We start from the raw sequence: 26,959 nt of genomic DNA on the forward strand, positions 1-26,959 counted from the left end.
GGCTTCATGGCATAGCCTGTTGCTCCTAGGCTACAAACCTGTACAGCATGTTACTGTACTGAATACTATAGGCAGTTGTAACACAACAAAAGCAGTTGACTGAAATGTTACGCAGCTCATGACTGTATTTGAAAGAGTGGGTAGTTAGAAATATTTCCCCACAGGATCACAGCTTGTGAATCTGCAAGCTTGGTCATTGCTGGATCTTGATTGCTAGGAATTTCAAAATACCCTTTTCTTCTTTCCCAAATAATATTTAAAACCTCATTAAAACCTGAAATTCTTAATTCAGAATAATCTTTCCTTCATCCCTTTCAGTCCTGATTTTAAGTGGTTGAGGTTTCTTTACATATTAGGCATGTATTAACAATTCATTGAATGATTGCATTATCAAATGAATGTATTGAAAAAAATAGGTGAATGTACTAGATGTGGTGGCTCACGCCTGTAATCCCAGCACTTTGGGAGGCTGAGGTGGGAGGATTGCTTGAGCCCAGGAGTTTGAGACCAGCCCTGGCAACATAGAGAGACCTTGTCTTTAACTGCCTCCCCAAAAAAGCTTTGTATGTTTTTCAGTGCTGCATGTGGAAACAAACAAACAAAAAGATGATTTCCTGAAATTATAGAGGACATTTGACATTCCTAGGTCAAAACTCCCCTTGCTTAATCTTTGTGGTACAAATAATAATTTATGAATATTTATACCATCCTCATATAGAAGTTAGAATTTTTTTTCTTGCATGTTGAAACTGAAAAAGCACTTTTTAACAAGAATATTTAAGTTGATAGACAAAGTTTTTGTATTCACAGTAGAATGAAGTTGTGGGATTTATCCTTGTTATTTCTAGTTTGGTAAACTAGAGTGTATTGATATTTTGGTTTTTCTCCACAGTTCGTAACGGACCTGAAAGTGGCAGCAAGATTTTGGTTCAGTTTCCTCGTAACCAATGTAAAGACCTTCCAAAAAGTGATGTTTTACAAGATAACAAATGGAGCCATCTTCGTGGGCCATTCAAAGAAGTTCAGTGGAATAAAATGGAAGGTCGAAATTTTGTTTATAAAATGGAGCTGCTTATGTCTGCACTTAGCCCTTGTCTACTATGATTTTTTCCAGATGTTTCCTAAAGAAGTTTCCAGAAACTTTGACTTGAAATGTTTGCAGATCAACTATAAGCACAAAGAAGAGATAACTTCCAAAAGAGTGCTGTTTTTAAAAATAATAATTAGGAAGTGTTTATTTAGCACTTTGAAACTTTTCACTTTATAAATGACAAGTGCTTTGAAATGCAGAAGTTTATGTACAGTTGTATATACAGTATGACAAGATGTAAAATAATATGTTTTTCATGCAGTTTAAAATATTACTAACTTAAGGGTTTCTATTTGCTTTTTAAAATATTCCTTCTTTGATGTTGACATCAAATAAAGTGTGTGGTTTAAAAAAATCTCCAAATACCTTTTTTCCCCCCAAATACTTTCTAAACTTTTTTTTTTTTTTTTTTTTGAGATGGTATCTCACTCTGTAGCCCAGTCTGGAGTGCAGTGGTGTGATCGTGGTTCACTGCAGTCTTGACCTCCCAGGCTTAGGTGATCCTTCTGTCTCAGCCTTCCGAGTAGCCGGGACCACAGGCATGCACTACCATGCCTGGCTAATTTTTGTATTTTTTATAAAGACAGGGTTTTTCCATGTTGCCCAGGCTGGTTTCGAACTCGGCTCAAGTGATCTACCTGCCTCTGCCTCCCAAAGTGCTAGGATTACAGGCGTGAGCCACCATGCCCAGCCTACTCTAAATTATTGATAACCTCTTCCTCCAGTTGTCTCCTTTAAGCTTTCCTGGGTCTAACCTACATAGGTAATTTAAGAACATTCTCAGAAAGGACAGCTGAAGGCAATAGGAGGCAGATTATCTCTTTAGGGCATCCTCAAGTTTTTTTGGTCTGTTCTCCCACTTAATTGACCTCACCAGCTGAGACACCTAGTGTATGGCTCATGCCCAGCCTTCCACCTGGGAATCTCCAGCCTCCACCCAGCAGCCCTGGATTGCTTTCTCCAACTAAGGCCTTTCCATCAGCTCTCTGCTTTTTCAGAGGGAAAAAACTAATGGATTAGTGGATTATCTTTTCCAAGGAACAGGTTTGCACTTCTTGGAAATAGTGCCTAAAGTGTGCCCATTAATATGAGGATAGATTTAGGCTTATAAGCCTTTTGGTACCACTGAAAGTAGTATCATATAGGCAAGCTCTCCTTATAAGTAAGGCTTTCAATTTTTAAAACAGACATCCTGCTTTAACAATTTGTAAGATGACTGTGCAGTAATAAAAGTCGTTTGTATTTCTCCACCGTGTTTTCATTAAAGAAAAATGGAGCTTGTGGGCCATGATAGAACAACTTTGTGCTTTTTTCCCCTTCTGATCAAGATCTTGCATCTTTCTATCCATGGAAATTAAAATAATTGGTATGAATTTGCAGTTATTTAAAAATCTTGAGTGCTTCAAAAATTATTGTTGCCCACAAAATTTGCCTTGGTCAATAGGCTAATCTGTACAATTCCACTCACATAAGGAGTCTTTTATGTGATTTTGAAGGCTCAGGCTAGAAGAGTGAGTCTGAGACTTTTGCTGAATGACCAGTTTTTATTTATATAAACTTCTACCATTGCAGATTGATACTTTGGTAAACTAATAAAAATGAATTCCTAAAATGAAATTTTGAAAAGATACAAAATAAAAGCCCCATTTATTTGATGATAACTTGATTAAATTGCATCAAATACTAGAATTTATAGACAGAGTCTCACTCTGTTCCCCAGGCTGGAGTGCAGCAGCACTGTTTTGGCTCAATGCAACCTCTGCCTCCTGGGTTCAAATGATTCTCATGCCTCAGCCTCCCGAGTAACTGGGATTACAGGTGTGTGCCACCACGACCGTCTAATTTTTGTAATTTTGATACAGACAGGGTTTTGCCATCTTGGCCAGGCTGGTCTTGAACTCCTGGCCTCAATTGATCCACCCACCTCGGCCTCCCAAAGTGCTAGGATTACAGGCATGAGCCACAGTGCCCAGCCCCCCCAAGTATAAACATTTCTGAATGCTTTATTTTTTATTTCTCTGCTTGTCATGAATCAGTAACAAATCATGGACCAGGACCACACCTTGAATAGAATGGCTGAGAATACATGTGCAGATACTACCGTCTGTTCTTTTAAACCCCACCTGAGTAGAGTGGGATAACTAAAGACTTTACGTTCTTCATGTCTTACTTTCCCTGTTTGGTACGTCGCTGTAGTGAGTAGCCAGTACCGACCTAAAGAATTGTAGAAACTAAAGCAAATGTGTGGGAAAATGGTAGCTTAGTTGCTGTGGTAGCAATTCGTATGCCTTGTATTTATTTACATTTTCTAGTTTAATGTTTTAACCTGAATTTCCTGGAGTTTGAAGGATGTGCTATGGAAACTTGGGAGACAGTTTGAAGAAAACCAATTAGCCCCTCAACAAGTATTAACAGGTTGGCAAGGAGCTGTGTTTGAATCTTGGCTCTACTACTGGCTTGCTGTATGAACTTGGCAAGGTTTCTCTGTGAACTTGTTTCCTTATATATAAATGAAGATAGAGGTGCCTCCTCTACTAACCTCAGTGGTGATTGAGAAGTTTCAGTAAAGTTGGTAATAAATGTTAAATTCTAAAGTACTACATAAATATAAAGCATTAAGCAAGTGTGCTTCTAAGAGTCAAGCCAATTAGAAAAAATGGTTGAGACACCAGCTGTATTTATTAGGAGAAAGCATTTCAGAATGTCCCGTATTCATATTTGTATGATGTTTTATATATGGTGAAGATATTGAGTGTTTTTCATCAGATTTCTTTGCTGGAACACCATCAAATCAAAGGGATAACCCGATTATCTCATGTTGATCAGGAATTGTAAGTGGCCCTTAAATGCTGGGATTACAGGTATGAGCCACCATGCCTGGCCTCCTTAGGTATTGCTGATGAATAAAAACAGGGGCAACTAGATTATTTAGTAAGTTCGCTTTGTTTAGTTGGAAAAAAATCCATTCAGAACATGAGGTACCCAAGGGAAAAATATTTTTACAGACAGAACTACCTGGGCAAGCACTAGCCTGTAACATCAAAGGAATTTAACCTACCTATGTGTGTGAGATGGAGCAGGGACCCCTTCTTAAAGGCCTGTGGGCGCCCTGAGCCTGAAAATAAAGGAAAATCTTGAATTCCTTTGAGGGAATTTCCAGGGTAGTCCTGAGACGTAAATAAGCAACTTGATAAGCAAGAAGGTAATTGTAGTTTAAAACAATTGCCAAGGAAGTTAAGAGTCCAGATGCTTGGTTCCCTATAGAAACTAAAGATAACATCTTAAAATATGTCCCTGAGTTGTTTTCAGAATCTCAGATCCCCACCAAGTGGATTTGCTGGCATGTAGACCTCAGATAAGCAAGGACAACTTAGACTGCCGTTCTTTGTTCTGAATTTTTTCCCGAGGGGCCTGGAGGAGGTCATGCCTGTGAGCTGGAGCTAACATTCTTTTCTGTTGACCCAAATTTTAGACAAAGCTTCTCCTTAGCCAATTGCAAATCAGAAAATCTTTGAATCCACCTATGACCTGTTGGCCCCTGCTTCAAGATGTCCCACCTTTTACATCAAACCAATATATAGCCTCCGTGTATTGATTTATGACTTTGCCTGTAACCTCTGCCTCTCCACCTTTGTGGGTTTTTTGGGGTTTTCTTGTTTTTGTTTTTTGAGACAGGGTCTTGCTCTGTTACCCAAGCTAGAGTGCAGTAGTGCAATCAGCTGCTCATTGCATCCTCAACCTCCTGGGTTCAAGTAATCCTCCTGCCTCAGCCTCTTGAGTAGCTGGGACTACAAGTATACACCAACACATCTGTCTAATTTTTAAAAATGTTTTATAGAGTCAGGGTCTCACTATGTTGGCCAGACTGGTCTCAAACCAGCTCAAGGGATACTCTCACCTTGGCCTCCCAAAGTGCTAGGATTACAGGTGTGAACCATTGTACCCAGCCTTGCCTCCCCACCTTTAAAACCTTTACCTATAAGCCACTGAAGAGTTGGAGTTCTTGCTTGGTGCCCTATAATAAATGCCTCACTTCCTCTTGCTGCAGTCCCAACGTCAGTGCTTGGCTTTGCTGTGCCAGATGAGCAGACCCCAGTTTGGTTTGATAATGTGTACTTTATAAAACCAAATCTAACACTAAAACTTCAGATTTATTTTACATTATCAATACGCTTTCTTCCACCAATACTCAATCTCCAATAAATTTTATGTAAAACCCACCAAAATCGTGGAACATGGAATTCCCTAAAAGACTAAGAGATTCACAGGAGGTAGAGTTGAATGCATTACTTAACAGGAGGAAACCATCTTGGTTGAAGGAACTAGCCTGATACATAGAAAGTTTGCCTAAGATGATTTTTATATATATCATTTGAAATAAAAAGTAATTTTTCAGTGAACAAACAATTACAGTGTATTCACAAAAAAAAACCCAGCCGGCGCAGTGGCTCATGCCCGTAATCCCAGCACTTTGGGAGGCTGAGGTAGGCCGATTACCTGAGGTCAGGAGTTCGAGACTGGCCTGACCAACATGGTGAAACTCTGTCTTTACTAAAATACAAAAATTAGCCAGGCATGGTGGTGCACACCTGTAATCCCAGCTACTTGGGAGGCTGAGGTAGGAGAATCGCTTGAACCTGGGAGGCGGAGGTTGCAGTGAGCTGAGATGGCACCACTGCACTCCAGCCTGAGTGACAAGAGCAAAATTCTGTAAAAAAAAAAAAAAACAATAGTGTGTTCATACTATAGACTGCATTGTGCAGGCAAGAAGAATGAAGTTTTGGAATAGGTAGACATGAAATAATTCCCGACACATTAAGGAAAGACTGGTGAGTTGTAGGGTAATATATATGATAGAATCCCATTTGACTAGAAAGAAAATAGGATAAATATGTATATTTGGCATATATATACACAGATATGTTCATATATGCATAAGCAAGTCTAGAAGGATACACACCAAATTCGACTATTGTTTCCTCTGGATTGAGGGAAGGAGAGAGATCTTTTACTTTATTTAGTTTTTGTTAATTAACTCTAGCCAAAGATACTTTAATATATATAGACTTTAGTGCTATCTGAATTTTAAAGAAGGATTTATCACCTCTGTAATTAAGCCAAACCAAAAATACCCACTTAATTTTTAAAGGGTGGTGGAAATGTTCTCAAGAATTGGAAAAGCTGACAGCCAGGTCGGGTGGATTCAGGGGTGCAGAGAGATGCAAGCTCTGGCAACTCACACCATTAGTGGGTATTGAGTTAGGGATAGATGTGCTAACAGTGATCACAAGGATTTGCTCTGCTTTTAGTAAACTATGGATGTGTCTGATGCTTCCCTGGAAACTGGGCAGAAGAAACCTACGCTGGATATGTAAAAGCTGATGCCGGTGAGATGGTTTCCACTTCCCCCAGTATCTTCCCCAGTGTTGTCAAGGAGGCAGCACGTGAATCACGTCCCTGGGGATTCACCCTATCACATTTGGCTCCTTGGTCCTGGTTACATCTCCAGCATTCTATTCTGCCATCTCTTCTCAATCCCTTGTTACACTTACCCAGCTCTTCAGAATTGTAGGGTTTGTCTCTGCATTCTTGCCTGGGGCAAGATATCCTGATAACCTCTCACTGCCTTAGCTTCTCACCTTTGTGAGGTATTGCTTCAAATCAGAGTAAGCACGAAATGCTCTCAGGTATTTACCATCTTATGTGGCCTTCAGAGGACATGAGCTCTCCTTGCATACACGGAACACCATGAAATGAGAAAGTACAGTATATACCTTTTGGGGTTCTAAGATCATAACCTCTGAAAGGACATTCTGTTGACAAAGCATGTGTGTTCTGTAGGGTATCTTATCCACTGCTGAACAAGTGGTACAATTGTCACGTCCTACTTTTGGCCCATTCCAGAAGCAGGAAGAATGCTATTGAATTACAGTTAATATTCTGAAAGCATAAATTTCAAATTGGTCCTCTGGCTACAATTGGGGGAGAATGGTGGTGCTGATAAGGTGTAGTTTTTCTGAATTGCTAAATAATGTTTACTGTTAGAACCAGTGTAATTAGTTGCATTGTCACTTAAAATATGTGCCAGACCTGACTGCGATTAAGGGTTTTGTTTATGCTCAACCTGACAGGACACAGCACCCAGAGCCTCTGATTTCTTGGCAGGAGCAGACACACACACAAAGGACCAGGGCTTTATTTTCAGGTTTTATTTCATTCATTCTTTAAAACTTTTTTTTTCACAGTTTGAAACATAATTTATAGCTTAACATTTACACTAGCTAATCTCTATGATTTTTATTTTTCTGAAAAATAAAAACCTCAGGCTCTGCATTTTAAACCTTTCCACAGGAATGTTCAGGATGGCAGAGCTTTAAAAATTCAAAAGTAACCCTTTTTTCAAAGAAATGGAAAGCCAAGGAAAGAAGCTTTTTTTAAAAAAAACATTGTAACTTCCCACACTACTGATGTGAATAAACTGTCATGAGATTTTGGGGGGGGGGGCAATTTAATTGACATCTGCCATGGAGGCCTCTTAGTGGGTGTTCTTTTCCAACTCCCCTTTGATTATGAAGATTGCCAGCCCTGACTTCGGGACAAGCGGAAGAGCAGAGTTCTGAAGGGCAGGTAGCGTGGAAGAGGACATGCTGGCCCCAGCAGCTACCCAACTCCCACTGCTTTCCTGCTGGTGACTTCTGTGTGAAAGACGAGAAAGAAATCAGCAGATTATCCTTGAGCCCCTTGGATACTGCTCACCTCGTTTCTTCACAGCACTGGAAACTGTCCTGGCCCAGGGCCTGGTTCCTCCGACTGCTGCGTGGGGATAGGGCATAGTGTGTGAGTTTACCCGTGTGTCTACAGGAGGCGCCTTGAGGGTATCTTCTACCTGTCAGGTGCTAGAGCTACACATCTGTTGTGTAGACCAACTGCTGTCACCTTTTGAATCAAGCAGTGCCTTGGGAGTCCTGCTCTGGATACTGAGAGTTCCTGTCTGAATATTCTGAGAGATCCCTTCCCAAAACTCTGGATTCAATATTGAGGGAAAGGGCTGTAACTTATCCAAGCAACTCCTCTGCCACATAGGAAATAGAGAAGATATGGACATTGGAGGCCTGAAAGGAGGGAGAAGAGAAAGGAATGTTCTAAGACTTCTTAACCTTTGCATGGGTGAATTTGCAGCTGAGGACTAGGAACACATCATCATCGGATGGTACCTTTGGTCTGTAGCTATGAATATTGGAGAGATAAGAGAATGGAAAATAAATCCATGCCTGCTTTTAGAGCTTGTCAAATGGAAGTTGGGATGGAGAAACTTACAGGTGAACATGGTGACCAACAACCTGAGGGAATAATGGCCAAGGCCAGCTGTGGTCCAGTCCCCAATCTCACCTGGAGCCCCAAGACCTCAGAAGATTTTATCAATTTCTAATACTCAGAATAGCATTTTCCAGTATAGCTTTCCAGATCCTTGAAGAAGCCTCATGCATTTCGTAAGTTGCTCAGAGAACTCTCTGCATACTATGGGCTTCTCTTGATACCCTGACTGTGAGGTAGGCAAGGGCCAAGCGTTCCTCAGCCCAGGTAGGAGAGGGCAAGGGCCTGACTTGAGACATGAAGTGTTAGTGACTGAGGGGGACAGATGCAAAGCCCGAGATGACTGATTTTCCAGCTGCATCACCCACTATGCAAGCTCAGCTTTTACACAGGTGGCATCCAGCACGTCAGGAGGCCAGGTGCTGCCCATAATGGAGATGAGCTGTTGTTTTACTTACAATGGCCTAAGTTTGAGCCATGGGAGGGAAAATCCAATTAACGTTGGAATGAGGGAGGAAGAGAAAGATAATTTTCTCTATTCCTTGTATCCAAAGCTGGCCTCTCAGGAGTCCATTGAGCTCCTCTCCCATAAAACTCCCAGCCACAGGGCCTCACCAATGAGCAACTCACTGCAGCACAACAGCACCAACCCCCACCCCCAGTCTCTTTCCACCTCTGCTCTGAGGCAGCAGATTGTCTAAAAGCCTCAGGTTTTCTCACAATAGCTCCCACAGCAGTGCTTGCTTGTGGGATACCAGATGGGGGGCTGGTTGGCACAGCAGTTGCAGAGCAGACAGGAGCACAGAAAGCATGTTCTAATGCTGGCTGCACATCCATCTGGAAATCCTCTGGCCTCTGATACAGGGACTCTGACAACAGGCCATCCTGCACGCCAGAGCGAGTGTCGTGAGCAAGCAGCCAATGCCTGCACTCACCCATTGGTTATGTGTCAGCACGGCCCTGATGCTGCAGCCACGCGAAGCTCCTGATTCAAAGCCTCAATCACTCTTCTCCTTGAACTTAGCGCGAGTCCTAATACTAGTTTTATCCCATCCACAGTCCTCAACTCCATGCAGTCAATGTTGTTAATCTCCCACTGTCCTGTTAGGAGCGGGCTGCAACAGGACCACACACAATGGGTATAATAGCTCTGCTTGCTCTTTTTGTTGGAGAATGGTTTCCTCTTGAGGTAGGAATGCAGTCAGGCCCAACCTTGGCTAACACTCAACATCTTCCAGCTCAATCTCCTCAGTTGTGCTTTCTGTAAAGCAAAGACAAGTCAATGAGTTGGAAATCAAGCCACATAGTGCTTTCTTGGTGAGAACAAGATAACACATGCCACCTCTGGCCTCAAAACCACTCATGGATTATCACAAGGCCCAGGGGGTTACCTTTGAGTTTGTGTCTTCTCTTCCTCTGAAATTTATACGCACACTTATTACAAACCCACATGAGGCTGATTAATACTGCGGCCACAGCAGCGAGAAAAGCAAGGATGACAGCGACAAAGTGCAGGTCTTCATAGAGGATCTCTATGGAGTGAGGGTGAGGGGAGGGGGAGGACAACATTTCTTTTAATATCGTGAAATTGGCCTCCCACACATTCACAGTTCAGAGGGGTGCCCAGGGCCCTGGGATGTCTTACCAGAGACGTGCAGCACGATGGTGCCAAACTGGCTGCTCCCCAGGCGCTCCGTCACGGTGATGACATAGTAGCCGGAATCCCTCACTCCCACACTGAAGAGCTGGATGGAGCCGTTGTCAAAGGTGCAGACTCTGCCCTTGTGGCTTTGGGAGATGTTGGCCTCAGTCCCTGGTTTCCACTCCACGATCTTCTGCGTTCCCCAGTTGGATGAATATGTCCATTCGATGGTGGGCACTCCATGACAGGAGTACTCAACTGAGAGCAGGATGTCTTCTTTGACGGTGGCATTGATGGTGGCCTGAGGAATGTATAGGGACACGCCCTGACCTGCAGGATGATATGCTGGATGTTGGGCACATATATATGGCTTTATACTGAAGTGAACTTATATAATTTGTTAATCTATTACACAAATATTTATTGTGTGCCTATTATATGGCAGGAACTGTTCTAGGTTCTGGTGCTTAAGCGATAATGCTGAACAAGACACAAGGCTCCCTGGAGATAGAGCTCTCTACACACAGAGCAACCTTTTTCCATTTTGAAGACTATTTAGAATGCTCCCTTTTATTTCAACCTGAAATTTGACACCTTTGTAGCAAGGTGGACTACAGAGGTTCTCTCCCAGTATATGGGGAGCCCTTCTGATGCCCAAGGACTCTTCTCATGACTCTCTGGATCACTCCTTCTCACTCAAGCCCTCAGTGTGTGACATAGTTATTCTTTAACACAGAACAAAGTGCAGAGTTTAAGACGACTGAAATAAGAAAACAGAGGTCAAATTCCAGGCCAGATCTTGGAGGGTGGGAATCGTGTTTTCTTTATCCCTATGGTCCCTGAACCCAGTACAATGCCTGGCACATAGTGGTTGGTCAATAAATGTTTGCTGAGTAAATGAATAAGTGAATGACCAAATATTTACAGCAACAAGAACATGAGCCTTTTCATAATAGGAATGATGATGCTTGGGTGGTTTGAAAAATTAGGTACATCTAAAAGCTAACATACATATAAGGAAGAGAACTATATTTAAGACTTTCTGTGCCAGTTACTATGTTATCTACTTTATAATTATTATCTTTTATTTTATTTTATTTATTTTTTGAGATGGGGTCTCACTCTGTCGCCCAGGCTGGAGTGCAATGGCTCGATCTCAGCTCACTGCAACCTCCACCTCCTGGGTTGAAGCGATTCTCCTGCCTCAGCCTCCCAAGTAGCTGGGATTACAGGCGCCTGCCACCACACCTGGCTAATTTTTTGTATTTTTAGTAGAGACAGGGTTTCACTATGTTGGCCAGGCTGGTCTCAAACTCCCGACCTCATCATCTGCCTGCCTCGGACTCTCCAAAGTGCTGGGATTACAGGCATGAGCCAGTGCACCCGGCCATCTCCTTTATTTTTTACATAGGCACACCATCATGCCCACATAACGGAAGAGGAGGGATTTCAGCACAGCTCTGATTCCAATCCTGGATCTCTACTTTGTTTTCTGTTTTGTTTTGCTTTTGAGACAGTCTTTCTCTGTCACCCAGGCTGGAGTGCTGAGTCACAATCTCGGCTCACTCAACCTCCGCCTCCTGGGTTCCAGTGATTCTTGTGTCTCAGCTATCTGAGCTGGGATTACAGGCATGTGCCACCATGCCAGGCTAAATTTTTTTTTGCATTAATAGTTTTAGTAGAAATGGGGTTTTGTCATGTTGGCCAGGCTGGTCTTGAACTCCTGGCCTCAATTGATCTGCCTTCTCGGCCTCCCAAAATGTTGGGATTACAGGCATGAGCCACCATGCCCAGCTCGTATCTCTACTTTGTGGCTATCTATCAATCACGTATCTATGTTTCCTGATTTCTCTGACCTCAAATATGAGCAGTTGCACTAGTGATTACTGCTGTAAGATTTAGAGAACTATATTTAGAACTAGTGACGAATGTATATTGTAACTTCTGTGCATTTCATGTACATTCTATTAACCATGTTGGTCAAGGTTACTAACAGGTTAATATCCTGGGAGACTACCAGCCCTTTTCACACCCTCATGGAACTTCACTTTGAGCATTTCGGTTACTTTGGCCCAAGAAACTGCAAAACTAAAAAATAAATAAAAATAACAACTCCAAGTTTCTCAGATGCTGATACAACTGGAAACTGGCTGACTGGTTCTTGCTGGTTTTTGTATTTTCTCTGGACCAGAGAAACCTCTTTTTCCTTTTCTTTTTTTTTTTTTGGTAGAGATGAAGTCTTTCTGTGTTGCTAGGACTGGTCTTGGACTCCTGGCCTCAACCTCCCAGAGTGTTGGGATTACAAGTGTGAGCCACTGTGTCCGGCCTAGAAAAGCTTCTTTAAAAATTTTTTAAAAATTTAATTGACAAATAAAGATTGTATACATTCAAGGTATACATCCTGATGATATATCTCTATGTTGCGTAATGATGATCACAATTAAATTAATTAATATATCCATCACCACTCATGCTGAACATTCAGTCCCCAGAATTTGTTCATCTTATAACTCAAAGTTTGGACCTTTTGATCTGCATCTCCTTCTTCCCCACTGGCCCCAGCCTCTGGCAACAACAGTTCTACTCTATTTCTATGAGTTCAATTTTTTTAGATTCCACATATAAGTGAGATCATACAGTATTTGTCTTCCTATGTCTAGCTTATTTCATTTAGCAGCTTAGCATAATGTCTTTCAGGTTCATCCATGTTGTCACAAATGGCAGGATTTTCTTCTTCATATGGCTGAATAATATTCATATATATATTTATTTATGTATTCATCTGTCTATGGACACTTGGGTAGTTTCCATGTCTTGGCTATTGTGAATATGGTGCAGTGAACAAGAGCATGCAGATATCTCTTTGATACACTGATTTCAATTGTTTTCGATATATACCCAGTAGGATTGGTGGATTGTATGGCACTTTTTTTTTTTTGAGACACAGTCTTACTCTGTCACCCAGGCTGGAGTGCAGTGGCGCAATCTCGGCTCACTGCAACCTCTGCCTCCCAGGTTCAAGTGATTCTCCTGTCTCAGCCTCCCGAGTAGCTGGGATTACAGGTGCCCGCCACCATGCCTGGCTAATTTTTGTCTTTTTAGTAGAGATGGGGTTTCACCATGTTGGTCAGGCTGGCCTCGAACTCCCGACATCAGGTGATCCACCCGCCTCGGTCTCCCAAAGTGCTGGGATTACAGACATGAGCCACCATGCCTGGCTGTTACTTCTATTTTTAATTTTTTTGAGGAATCTCCATACTTTTTTCATAATAGCTATATCAATTTACATTCCCACCGACATTGTGCAAGGGTTCCCTTTCTCCATATCTTGACCTACATTTGTCATCTTGTCTTTTTGATAATAGCCAGCCTAACAGGAGTTAGGTGATATCTCATTGTGGTTTTGATTTGCACTTCCCTGATTAGTTCAGCACCTATTTATGTACCTGTTGGCCATTTGTATTGTTTTCTTTGGAGAAAGGACTATTCAGGTCCTTGTGCCCATCTTTAAATCATGTGTTTCTTCTTTGTTGTTGTTTGTTTTTTGCTATTGAGTTGTATGAGTTTCATGTATATTTTGGATATTAACCCCTTTCCAGGTTTGCAATTATTTTCCTGAATTCTATAGATTGCCTTTCCATTTTGTTGATTGTTTCCTTTGCTGTACAGAAGGTTTTTAGTTTGATGTTGTCCCACTTACTCATTTTTGGTTTTGTTGCTTGTGTTTTGGGTGTCATCCAAAAAGTTATTGCCAAGACCAATGTCAAGAAGTTTTTCCCCTATTTTCCCTTCTAGGAGTTTTAAGGTTTCAGGTCTTACACTTAAGTGTTTAATCCATTTCAAGTTAATTTTTGTGAATGATGTAAGATAAGGGTTCAATTTCACTCTTTTACATGTGAATATTCAGTTTTGCCAACACCCTTTATGAAGAGACTCCTTTCTTCATTGTGTATTCTTGGCACTTTAGTCAAATATTAGTTGACCATATATAAGTGCCTTTGTTTCTGGGCTATTTTGTTTCATTGATCTATGTACCTGTTTTTATGCCAGTGCCATACCATTTCAATTTACTATAGCTTTGTAATTTACTTTGAAATCAGGAGGCATGATGCCTTCAGCTTTGTTCTTCTTTCTCAAGATTGCTTTGGCTATTCAGGATCTTTTGTGCTTCTATATGAATTTGATGTGTTTTTTTTTTGAGACAGGGTCTCCCTCTGCCACCTAGGCTGGAGTGCAGTGGTGCAATCATGGCTCCCTGCATCCTTGACCTCCCTGGGGTTAAGGCGATCCTCCCACCTCAGCCTCCCAAGTAGCTGGGGCTATAGGTGTGCACCACCACATCCAGGTAACTTTTGTATTTTTTGTAGACACAGGTTTTCACCATGTTGTGCAAGCCGGTCTCAAACTCCTGGGCTCAAGCTATCCAACTGCCTCAGCCTTCCAAAGTGCTAGGATTATGTGCGTGAGCCACTGCATCTGGCCTGCTTTTTTGATTTCTCTGAAGAATGCTATTGAAATTGTGATACGGATTGCATTGACTCTGCAGATCGCTTTGGGTAATATGGACGTTTTAACGATATTAATTCTTCCCATCCATGAACATAGGGTATCTTTCCATTTATTTGTGTCTTCCATTTCCTTTGTCACTGTCTTACAGTTTTCAGTATATAGACTTCTCGCCTTCTTTGTAAATTTATTCCTAAATATTTTATTATTTTTGATTTTATTGTAAATGGGACAGGTTTTCTTTCTTCCTTTTCTTTTTTTTCTTTTTTTCTTTTTATTTTCTTTTTTCTTTTTTTGTTGTTGTTATTGAGATACAGTCTCACTTTATCACCCAGGCTGGAGTGCAGTGGTGCAGTCTTGGCTCACTGCAGCCTTGACCACCTGGTCAAGGTCAGAAATAAATGAAATGGAGACTAGAAAAATAATAGAAAAGATGTACAAAACTAAGAGTTGATTTTTTAAAAAAAGAAATAAGGGCCAGGCTCAGTGGCTCACGTCTGTAATCCCAGCACTTCGAGAGGCCAGTGTGGGAGAGGATCATTTGAGGCCAGGAGTTCAAGACCAGCCTGGGTATAATTTAGTGAAACTGTATCTCTACAGAAAGCAAAAAATTAGCCAGGTGTGGTGGTGCACACCTGTAGTTCTAGCTACTTGGAAGGCTGAAGCAGGCGGATCACCTGAGCCCAGGAGTTCCAGGCTGCAGTGAGCTATGATCATGCCATTGCACTCCAGCCTGGGCAACAGAGCCAGATCCTGTCTCTAAAAAATTTAAAAATAAATAAAAATTCAAAAATAAAATTGACAAACCTTTAGTTTTCTGACCTGATCTTTATTATTTATTTTCTTCTGCTCTTCTTTTTCTATTAGTTTTCTAATACTTCCTTGAAGTGTAAAGTTAGGTTGATTATTCAACATCTTTTTTCTTTTTTTTTGAGATGGAGTTTCACTCTGTTGCCCAGGCTGGAGTGCAGTGGCACGATCTCAGCTCACTACAAGCTCCACCTCCCAGGTTCGTGCCATTCTCCTGCCTCAGCCACCCGAGTAGCTGGGACTACAGGCGCCCGCCACAACACCTGGCTAATTTTTTTTGTATTTTTAGTAGAGACGGGGTTTCACCGTGTTAGCCAGGATGGTCTCGATCTCCTGACCTCGTGATCCGCCCTCCTCAGCCTCCCAAAGCGCTGGGATTACAAGCATGAGCCACCGTGCCTGGCCCGACATCTTTTTTCTTAATGTAAGCATTTATAGTTATAAACTCTCCCCTTAAAACTGGTTTTGCTGCATCCTATAAATTATGGTATGCTATAGTTCCATTTTTATTTGTTTCAAGATTTTTTTTCTTTTCTTTGATACATTGGTTCTTTAGGAGTCTGTTGTTTAATTTCTATGTATGTGAGAATTTTCCAATTTTACTCCTACTGTTGATTTCTAGTTTCACATTACTGTGGTCAGGAAAGACATTTGATATAATTTAAATCTTCTTGAATTTGTTAAGCCTTGAGAAAAACCTCCTCTTAATTAGACAGACTAACCGGGCATTTAACTAGGTGTTAGGAACAAAGCAGTTTCTCCTTCCGTCAATCTATCACATATAATTAGGAATAAATAATCTATAACAGGCCGGACACGGTGGCTCATGCCTGTAATTCCAGCACTTGGGAGGCCGAAGCGGGTGGATCACCTGAGTTTGGGAGTTCAAGACCAGCCTGACCAACATGGAGAAACCCCATCTCTACTAAAAATACAAAATTAGCCAGGCATGGTGGCACATGCCTGTAATCCCAGCTACTCAGGAGGCTGAGGCAGGAGAATCTCTTGAACCCAGGAGGCGGACGTTGCAGTGAGCCGAGATCGTGCCACTGCACTCCAGCCTGGCAACGAAAGCAAAACTCCATCTCATAATAACAATAATCTATAACAAAGATGAAAAATTAACAGTTTCATGGTTTTAAAGCAAACTGCTTGTCGATTATTTAAATAGTTGAATTAATGAGTAACCACGTCTGCATCTCATGCTAAAATTAATCTAGAGTGAGTCCAGAGAAACTTAGCGGCTGGGCCAATATTCAGGCCTGGCTCAAGTGCTCTATTCAAGGAGGTTGGTTCAGTATATCAGCTTTCACTTATAAAATGGATGGGCTGGTCTGAAGGTAGTGAGTTATCTCAACTGGTTGTTCACAGTCAGTTACAAATGAAACCCCTTATTCTGCTCTTTCTCCCCTTCTCACTACTGCTATTGAGTAGTCTTAAAAAAAAAAAAAAAGGACAGCAGGCAGCCATTAACAAGAATGAGCTTTGTATGGGCAAGGAAAGATGTCTGTGATGTTACTAAGTTAAAAAAATAAACATATAAAACAGCATACCTAATGTGATCTCATTTATATTTGTGCAAATATGTGCTAGTATATACATATTATGTATGGAAAAATGGAAAAGTGTTGGAGTAATATATGCTAAACTGTTAACAGGAATTGCCCCTCAGAGATCAAATGGCAGGATAACTTTATTTTCCATGAAAGCCATTTATATAATTTTGAATTTTTCAGTTATTTATTGAGTTAATAATTTTTAAAAATGTACTTTAAAAAGTCTTTTTAAGTTCTCCTGATTAGACTATGCAATCTTGGCCAGCAAAATTTAAAGTTTAAAAGTTTACCTTTGTATCTTCACTTGAATTATTTGTGAAAAGCAGAGAGGAACTAAATTTCTAGGCATTTCCAAGATAGATGGGGATGCCTCTCTTAAAGAACAAGTCACAGAGTAGAAGATTTTAGCAGGACAGAAGTCACTGGAACCTGAACCAAAGGGCTTCCCGACTTCCTGGAGATGGTGAGACCCTCTGGTAACTAATCAGAAAGCTGTCAAGAGGAAACAGTAAAAGTACTAGGAAGCTGAAACCACCTACCGAGCAATGGGCTAGAATATAACACTCAGAAGGGTTACTTACTCCTTTTTTTACAAATAAATTACAAAGGTTGTACTTTTCGGTTTTTTAAAAATTGATTATTCAGAAGGGGGATATACTTCTTGAAATCACAACAAAGGTCAATACTGTTGAGATGACAATTACATCTGTTGAGATGGCAAGAATATCAACTAATGATAGGATAGGTATCTTGCCAACATAGTCTCTGCATTTAAGGAGTTATAGAGTTAAGGAGTTATAGAGATACATCTTAATTACTCATTTTCACCTCATTTATCTGGAAAACAACTTATTCAGCAAATGTGATTGTCAGATGCAGCTGAGAACTACAAACTAAGCATCATTGTCATCCTTATCAAGCCTTTAGTTAAGCAGCTAGCATATAGGTCTCAGAGCCTAAGATTCAGGAGTCCTAATTCAGAAAACTGTTACAGTGGGGTGGGTGAGTGATGAGTGATATTACAAAAGGATCATTTCAAGTGGCAGGGAGGTGTAGTGGAGACACCTGATGTGGGCAGGACATACCCAGGCTCTACCCTGAGACCTCCTGGCTGGGAGATCTGGAAAAGTCCTTAATTATGAGAGCCTCAACTCTCCTACAAGGATGAGGGTCGATGACACATGTAAGGCCCAGCAACAGGCCGGGCAATGACACAGAACTTTGTGTTCATCCAGGAGCCGCAGCCCCCACCACTTACCCTTCTCTGATCAGGTCTCTGTCACCTGCCTCAGGGTGACTGACCAACTGCCCCAGTTTGTCCAGGACTGAGAGATTTCCCAGGATGTGGCAGTTTCAGGGCTAAAATCAGGACCGTCATGGGCAAACCAACAGAGTTGATCACTTGTGGTGGCTCACACCTGTAATCCCAGCAGTTTGGGAGGCCAAGGTGGGCAGATCACCTGAGGTCAGGAGTTTCAGAACAGCCTGGCCAACATGGTGAAAGCCTGTCTCTACTGACAAAAAGTTAGCCAGGCGTGGTGGCTGGCACCTGTAATCCCAGCTACTTGGGAGGCTGAGGCACGAGAATCGCTTGAACCTGGGAGGCACAGGTTGGCAGTGAGCTGAGATAGCACCACTGCATTCCAGCCTGGGCAACAGAGTGAGACTCAGTCTCAATAAAAAAGAAAAAAAGAAATATTGAAGAGCAGAGAGAAAACTCCAAGATATACCACTGTGTATTTCCGAGGTGTTCAAAGGGGCTCAATAGGGGAGTTGTGGAGGCAGCCAGCCCTGACAGGCTGAGGGAGAAGGAAAGCCAGTCTTCCCTAACACTCTGGCTCCCTAATGCATCTCCAGGGGTCAGCATCCCATGCACCCCCATTTCAGTTGGGACCTCACTCTTGTTCCTGAGCTCAGCACTGCACTTGCCACAGCTCCCTCAACAGCTGGGGACAGGCTCATCGGGTGCTGGCCTGCAGTTCCCCGAGGTTAGGTAATTTGCCCAATGTCACGGTAAGTGGCTGAGCAGAGATTCAAAACCTGAGTACTTTTCACTGTCCTAGTAATGAGCCAGGGAAGTTTGCAGAAGGTGAGGAAGGGAAAGGCACTCATTTAAGGTGGGGCATAAATAACAAGATTTTAAAAGTGTGGGAAAGGGAGGAAGCCCAATCTCAGCTGAGAGAAAACTAGGACGACCCAGGAAGGCAGGAGGGATCCAAGACTCCTCAGATTTGGGACTTGGTGATTAAGAAGTGCAGGGTGGCCATGGGATAAGGAAGCTGACAGAGTGTGGGGCAGGGTGGGGGCAGGGCAGAGGCAGAACAGGACCCACGAGGGTGTTCAAATAGGGCCATGACATGATCTGAATTGGGCTTCTGGAAGGACGGTCTGGCAGAATTCATAATCTTACCATTTACATACATCACATGTACTGCCCTGGGCCCCTAACAGGTGCTTGTTCTTTGGGAGAACCTAAGGCTGGAGCCTAAACAGCCAGGAACAGCTAGTGGTGCCCTGCATCCCCTGGCCACCCTGTGCCAGCCTCTGAGAGAAGGGGTAGTAAGAAGTGGGCATGTGTAGGGCAGGTCTGCCCAAGACCGCAAGATCGTTATAGAGAGAATTGTTGTCCTATTCATCTCAGAACCCCCAGTGCCCAGGACAGGGCCTGACACTTTGTGGATGCTCAAAATATACTTGCATGAATGAACAAATGGTGACATGTGTGCCCTGCCTGTCAAACTGTTGCCAACCAGGAGAGAGCAGGAAAGGAGTATCTCCGCTGAGCTGAGGGTCACTGGATCTAGCTGGGGAAGGCGCTGGAGGGACCCCTTTCCCAGCCCCAAGTCTGCTGAGAGTCAAACAGCTAGCAGGAGAAACAGCACAGGTTTGTTGTTGGGTTGGTTCTTTTTTTTTTTTTTTTGAGATAAGGTCTCACTGCTGAGGCTGGAGTGCAGTGGGTGGGATCTTGGCTCACTGCAACCTCTGCGTCCTGGGCTTAAGCTATCCTCTAGCCTCAGCTCCTGAGTAGCTGGGACCACAGGCGTATTGGCCAGGCCCGGCTATTTTTTATTTTTATTTTTTTTGTAGAGATGGGGTTTCGCCATGTTGCCCAAGCTGGTCTTGAACTCCTGAGCTCAAAGCAGTCCACCCACCCCGGCCTCCCAAAGTACTGAGATTACAGGTGTGTGCCATCACGCCTGGTAGTTTTTTGTTTTTTGTTTTGAGACACAGTCTTGCTCTGTTGCCCAGGCTAGAGTAGAGTGGCGCAATCATGGCTCACAGCAGCCTCCGCCTCCCGAGTTCAAGCAATCCTCCCACCTCAGCCTCCTTAGTAGCTGGGACAAAAGGTGTGCACTAGAGACAGGGTTTCACCATGGTGTTCAGGCTGGTCTCGAACTCCTGGGCTCAAGCGAACCTCCCACCTCAACCTCCCCAAGTGCTGGGATTACAGGCGGCACAGTTTTAAGCCACAACTAAAATATCCATGTTGCTGCCCAACTCATGCCATTCTTGAAACACCTGCCTGCCAGTAATTTGGGAAACACAGCTTTGTGTATGAGGTCAATACAGCACCTCCAAGTAATAGCTTTCCTGTTTAGTGGTGAAGAACAGTGCTGATAGCTGCCCTGGGCACACAGTTCACAGGTACCCATACCTCCTGTGAGCTCAGGTGGTAATTCCCCCTCTCAGTGCCTGATTGCTCAGAAACCAAAGCTCAGCTCATCTTGGAGAGGGCTCACCATGATCTTTCTGTTTAATGGCCTTGGGAAGCCACCCAGATGTCAGCCAAACCCAAACAACGTAAACAGATGCAGGTTTAGGTGGAGGCTACCAGGCTGTTCCCCTTCATCAGGTTTCAGAATTTGTACCCAAACCAGGAAAATCACTCGAAAATGGCAACAGTCACCATTTCTGTCAGTTAACACTTGTTAGATATCAGATGTTATATTATACAATATTATCACAGCCCAGTGAAACCAATGCTGGGAAAGTTGACTGACCTGGCCGTTATCAGACTGGCAAAGATGAAGAAGTTTGATAACATTATGTTGTCAGGAGTGCATGGAAGTTACTCTCAAACATTACTGTGGTGATTGTAAATGGGTGCAACCTGCTTGGATGGCATATGATGCAATCTGTAAAAATATTTAAATAGCACATACCTTTTGACCCAGAAATTCCACTTCTAATAATTTATCCTACAGATAAGATGGGCACATAGATGCAGAGATATATGTGTCACTGTTGTCATGAAGCACAGTACAGTCAATTGTAGCAGCAAAAGACTGGAGATGCACCTGTGTGTTCACTGGTAAGGAACCAGTTAAACAAAATATCAGTATTCATGTTTTGAGATATTACAAAAATGTTCAAAGGAATGAGGCAAATCTATATGTGTTGACATTAGATGATCTCAAAAATAATGAAAAAAGTAGAGGGCAGAACAGTGTATAGAGAATGATTCCACTTAAATAAAGTAATTATATGTGTATACACACACAGTCACACATACACAGATAGACATACAGTTATCCATATAAATGCATAGAACATCTCTAAGTTATTCTAAAAACCAGGAGCTGTGGTTGTCTTTGGGGAGAATGGGTGTCTGGAATGGGAGAAGACTTTACATTTCACTCTATACTTTTTTGAACAATAGTAATATTTTAGCAAGTTTGTGAATTACTTAAAAAATAAATACACTGTGACTGTAAAAATACAAATACTGCATGCCAAGATTGAGTCTGAGCCTTAGATTCTTCACATTTGAAAATGTTTTTCACATATACACAATGGACAACCCCATGAGCATTACCTCAGTCTATGAAGGCAGGCAGGAGACTTGGACTAAGGCACTATGCTTTTCCCTTCCCGGGCACTTGCTTATTTGATCACTACTTTACAGATGAGAAAACTAAGGCTCAGAGACGTAAGTGTCCAAGTCTTTGCTAAGTAAAAATTCAGAGCTGAGACTGGAACCCAAGTCTCTTTTCATGGTCCCACAGCTGCCCCTAATAAGGTAAGGCACTTGAGTATAGAGGTGGAGTTTTACATTTCTTTAATGTTTCCCAAAATAGCACATGGCTCAGTGCTGGCAAAGACTTGGGAGACAGATATGACAAAAAGCAGAAGTCTAGACCTGGGCTGTTCAATATGGTAGCTGCTAGCCACATGTAGCTGTTGAGCACTTGAAACTGACTAGTCCACACTGAGATGTACTCTAAGTATAAAATGCACACCAGAATTTGAAGACTTAGTACTTAGTATGTTATACAGAATATAAAACATCTAATTAATAACTTGTTTTCCATTGATTACATGTTGAGATGATAATGTTTCTGGATATATCAGGTTAAACCAAATATATATTCAAAGTCAAATTTACCTGTTTCTTTTTATATTTTTAATATGGCCACTAGAACATTTAAAATTACATACATGGCTGGGCATGGTGGCTCATGCCTGTAATCCCAGCACTTTGGGAGGCTGAGGCAGGCGGATCGCCTGAGCCTAGGAGTTCAAGACCAGCCTAGACAACATGGCGAAACCCCATCTCTGCAAAAAATACAAAAATTAGCTGGGCATGGTGGCATGCACCTGTGGTCCCAGCTACTTGAGTGGCTGAGGGTGGGAGGATAGCTTCAGCTCAGGAGGCGGAGGTTGCAGTGAGCTGCATTTCAGTCTGGGTGACACAGTGAGACCCTGTCTCAAAAATAAAATAGTATTACATATGTGGCTTGCATGTGAGCCTTGCATTATATTTCTATTGGAAAATGTTGGTATAAACTATCACTTCTCCAACCTCTTGCCAAGAAAACAAAACTTGTTCCCTTGAGATTGTTCCACACTCTCCCCTCTCAACAATGTGAGCTCTCTATCCCCAGTCCTTTCTCTTCATTCTTTAAACATGTTGGCGCCCTTTACTGCAAGTTACAGCATCATCCTGTGTCCCTCCAGCATACCCGTGGACAGCCCATCCAGTGATCTCATCTACAGGAACATCCTCCCTCTAGTCATCCTCAGCCTCCACACCTTCTCTCCTTGTTTACTGTTCAATTCCTCCCCTTGGCCTCATCAGTCCTTCCACTCTGACTCCCTCTACTTTTCCCAATCCATCTTCCTCACTTCCCTCCCTACCCAGCCTCAGTTCCATTGCCCATCAGGATCCAAGGACTCCTGTCAATCTTTTCAACACGAGTACTTTCTGCCTTTTCATCATATCTACCTGGTAAGGCCCTAGTCCTGGGACTAACAATGTTCTACTCTTTCTCTGCCTGTACGTGAGTAGCCAACCCTGCAAGAGAATGTCACCTGGCAGACACTATTCAGCACAACAAAGCACACTGTTTCTAGGATAGACTCAAGATCACCAAACTCAACAGGGCCCCATCCTGCCAGACAATCTTACTACATAAATTGACACTTCCTTTTCCCACAGTTACTATACAGGCTCCCTCCTCTTCCTGGGCTGCTGCTGACACTTCCTTCTGATTTGGTGGTAGCTCTGGCCCACCACACTCACCAGCTGTTTTTCCCATCTCTCTGTGGTTGCTGCTTCTCAGTATCTTTTGAGGGCTCATCCTCTTTGCTGTGGTTTAAATGTCTGTCCCTGCAGAACTCATGTTGAAACTTAAGCCCCTGGCCATGTGTGGTGGCTCATGCCTGTAATCCCAGTACTTCAGGAGGTTGGGGCAGATGGATTGTTTGAGGCCAGGAATTCGAGACTAACTTGGCCAACATGGCAAAACTCCGGGTCTACAAAAAAATACAAAAATTAGCCGGATGTGATGATGTGCACCTGTAGTCCCAGCTACTTGGGAGGCTGAGGCAGGAGAATTGCTTGAAGCCAGGAGGTAGAGGTTGCAGTGAGCTGAGATCGCGCCACTAGGTGGCAGAGCAAGACTCTGTCTTAAAAATAAATTTAAAAATAAAAATAAAATAAGAAATTTAATCCCTAGTGTAATAGTATAAAGAGGTGGGGCTTTTAAGAGGTGATTGGGTCATGAAGACTTTGCCTTCATGAATGAACGAACCCATTCATGGATTAATAGATAAGTGAGTTAATAGATTAGTGGGTTATCATGAGAATGGGTCTGTTATAAAAGCCAGTTTGGCTCTCAATGAGCCTCCTCACCACACTATGCTCTCTGCTGACTCAGGACTCTATAGAGAGGTCTCACCAGCAAAAAGGTCCTCACCAGATGTGGCCCTCAATCTTGGACTTCCCATCCTCTAGAACTGTAAGAAATAAATTCTTATGGCCAGGTGCAGGGGCTCATGCTTGTAATCCCAGCACTTTTGAAGGCTAAGGCAGGAGGAATGCTTGAGGCCAGGAGTTTGAGAGCAGCCTGGGCAGAAAAACAAGAACACGTCTCTTTAAAAAAAAAAAATTAGCCAGGTGTGGTGGTGTACACCTGTAGTTGCAGCTACTCAGGAGACTGAGGGGGGAAGATCACTTGAGTCCAAGAGTTTCAGGCTTCAGTGAGCTATGACTGCATCACTGCTCTGAAGTCTGGGCAAAAGAACAAAACCCTGTGTCTAAAAAAATTTAAAAAAATTAAAAAGAAATTTCTTTATAAAGTATGCAGTCTTTGGTATTTAGTTATAGCAACCAAAAATAGGCTAAGATACTCTGATCTGCCATTAAATCACAGAATTCCTTGAGCTTGATCCTAGGCCCTGTCCTTTATTCTTTATTCTCTCCCTAGGTAATCCCATCTATGCATGCAGCTCTGAGTCCAGTTACTTCCAAATTCACATCACCAACACAACTGCACCTTTGAGTATCAGAATTATTAATCCAACTGTCTGCTTTGCCTCTGCACCTGCCAGTTGACAGGCACTTCAAAATCTACATCTTCAAAGATAAATTAAATGCACACAGAATTGAGTCTACAGCCATGACTATCTGGAAAGATACAGAACTTGGTAACACCTATTGGCTCCAGGGGGTAAGGAGGAGGAACTCGGTGGCTGGAGGACAAGACAGGGAGGCTTTTACAGATACATATTTTGAATTTTGGACTGTGTGCAAATACTACCTATTCAAACATAAGCAAAAACTAAAGAAGCAAATTAATTTTAAAATAAAACAATAAATATATAATCCCATCTCCCAGATTTGGTCGTCTGGTGTCCCCAACCTCAGTGAAAGGCTCTCCCAGCCAGTCAGCTCCACAGGACACCATCCTGACACCTTCTCCTTCCTCATCCACTACATCCCATCTGTCACAGGGTCCTGTCAATTTTACCTCCAACATGTAACTTGAATCTGATTTGTGTGCTCTTTCTTCTACCATCACCCTAGTCCAAGCCACCAATTCATGAATGGTGACAATGGTCTCTCAATGTGCCTCACTATGCCTGCTTAATCCCTGCTAACTTACTGTCTACACAGCATCCTGAGTGATATTTTCAAAACTTCATTGTATTTTGTCACCCTCCTGTTTAAAACCCTTGTCTGGCTCTCCATTGCTCTAGGCATGAAGTCAAACCCCTTCAAAGGCTTGACTGGCCAGGTGTCATTTGGCTCCTGCCCATCACTTAGGCCTCAGCATCCTCAGCACGCCCTCAAACCCTGAGATCCAGGCACACTGCCCTTTCTTCAGCCCCTTGGATTCATCTCGTTCTCTCACACTGCAGGGACTTAGCATAGGCTACTCCCCCTGCCTGCTCCCTCCCTGTTTGCCTGTTAACCTTCATTCATCCTTCAGATCTCAATCATTGCCTCTTCTGGGAAGCCTATCCCAACTCCAGGCTAGGTCAGGTCTCTTCTTGTATGTTTTCATAGCACTTTTCCATCATAGTAACTATCACAGTTTGTAAGTATACACTTGTGTGGGTATTTGACATCTGTTCTCCCTTTTGACTGTAAGTTCCATGAGGGCAGGAGTTGCCTATTTGGTTCCCTGTTGCAGACCCAGAACTTTGCAGAGTACCTGGAACATGGATGAGAATTTATGCTCAGTGACTCCCCTTACAGGGTTGTACATCTGATCTGGGGGTATGGGGTACAGAACCCAGGACTATGCCAAGCTGAGCACAGGATCAGAACTTTGGACTCCACAGCCAGTTCTTGTGTGACCCTTGGGATCCTATTTGCTTCCTTCTTTTTGCCTGAAAAAAAAAATGCACACACACACACACACACACATATATTTTGAGATGGAGTCTTGCTCTGTTGCCCAGGCTGGAGTGTAGTGTCATGATCTTGGCTCACTGCAACCTCCACCTCCCAGGTTCAAGCGATTCTCCTGCCTCAGCCTCCTGAGTAGCTGAGATTACAGATGTGTGCCACCACACCTGGCTAATTTTTGTATTTTTAGTGGAGCTAGGGTTTCACCATGTTGGCCAGGCTGGTCTCGAACTCCTGACCTCGGGTGATCTGCCCACCTTGGCCTCCCAAAGTGCTGGGATTGTAGGTGTGAGCCACCTTGCCCAGCCTGAAATATATTTTTGATCCTTCTGTCTAAACGTCCCTGTATCACACACACGCATGTGCATGCACCCATGCTGCTACGTATGCCCTCATGCACACACAGCCCAGTTTCTGAGTTCCTGGCAAATGGGGCCACATAGGAAAGTAATCCCAGGAAATGTACCAGGGAAGCAAGGGCTTCAGAGGAAATCAGTCAAGCAGAAGTGGGTTCCAATATCGATCTGCCCTTTGTTAATATCATGACTTTGGCCAAGTCAGCTCAAAGTCACTGACTCTCTGTTCCTCATGTGTAAAACAAGGATGTCCATAGATACCTCACAGATCGGATATGTTAGAAAAATGAAAGTGAATGCAGTATGCCGAATGCCTAGCACAGTGCCCTCACCCCACAAATAAACAATAAATGGTAGGCACGGGTATACCAGGGCTATATGCCAGCCACACCCAGAAGAATCTTAGGACTAATCAGAAGATAATTCATGGTGTGCCTCAGGCTGTTGCAAACACACCCATAAAAAAAGGAATTTTTAAAATAAAACAGGTAAACTGCTTCTCTGACTCTTAAGAGGAAACTCAGCCAACTGCATGGCACAACTGATTCA

At 42.8% G+C, this 26,959-nt stretch overlaps 2 protein-coding genes across 4 annotated transcripts in view; one reads left to right on the plus strand and one right to left on the minus strand.

Annotated features, from left to right (window-relative positions):
- MED17 (mediator complex subunit 17) overlaps window positions 1–2,336 on the plus strand; it is a 31,617-nt gene extending 29,281 nt beyond the window's left edge. For 2 of the 3 annotated variants that reach the window (XM_508698.9, XM_009423999.5), the window contains one exon: window positions 893–2,336. In XM_508698.9, coding sequence (XP_508698.3) covers window positions 893–1,104 — 212 coding nt within the window. In that variant the 3' untranslated portion in view covers window positions 1,105–2,336. The remainder of the gene's footprint in view (window positions 1–892) is intronic. The other variant, XR_010147639.1, reaches the window with a different exon arrangement.
- Window positions 2,337–7,284: 4,948 nt separating this feature from the next.
- VSTM5 (V-set and transmembrane domain containing 5) overlaps window positions 7,285–26,959 on the minus strand; it is a 32,356-nt gene continuing 12,681 nt past the window's right edge. Inside the window, exons 2-4 of the mRNA XM_016921825.4 lie at window positions 10,050–10,376; window positions 9,796–9,936; window positions 7,285–9,665 (exon numbers count right to left, since the gene is read on the minus strand). Coding sequence (XP_016777314.1) covers window positions 9,622–9,665; window positions 9,796–9,936; window positions 10,050–10,376 — 512 coding nt within the window. The 3' untranslated portion in view covers window positions 7,285–9,621. The remainder of the gene's footprint in view (window positions 9,666–9,795; window positions 9,937–10,049; window positions 10,377–26,959) is intronic.

This window comes from Pan troglodytes, chromosome 9, assembly GCF_028858775.2.
Source record: "Pan troglodytes isolate AG18354 chromosome 9, NHGRI_mPanTro3-v2.0_pri, whole genome shotgun sequence".
Lineage (NCBI taxonomy): Eukaryota > Metazoa > Chordata > Mammalia > Primates > Hominidae > Pan > Pan troglodytes.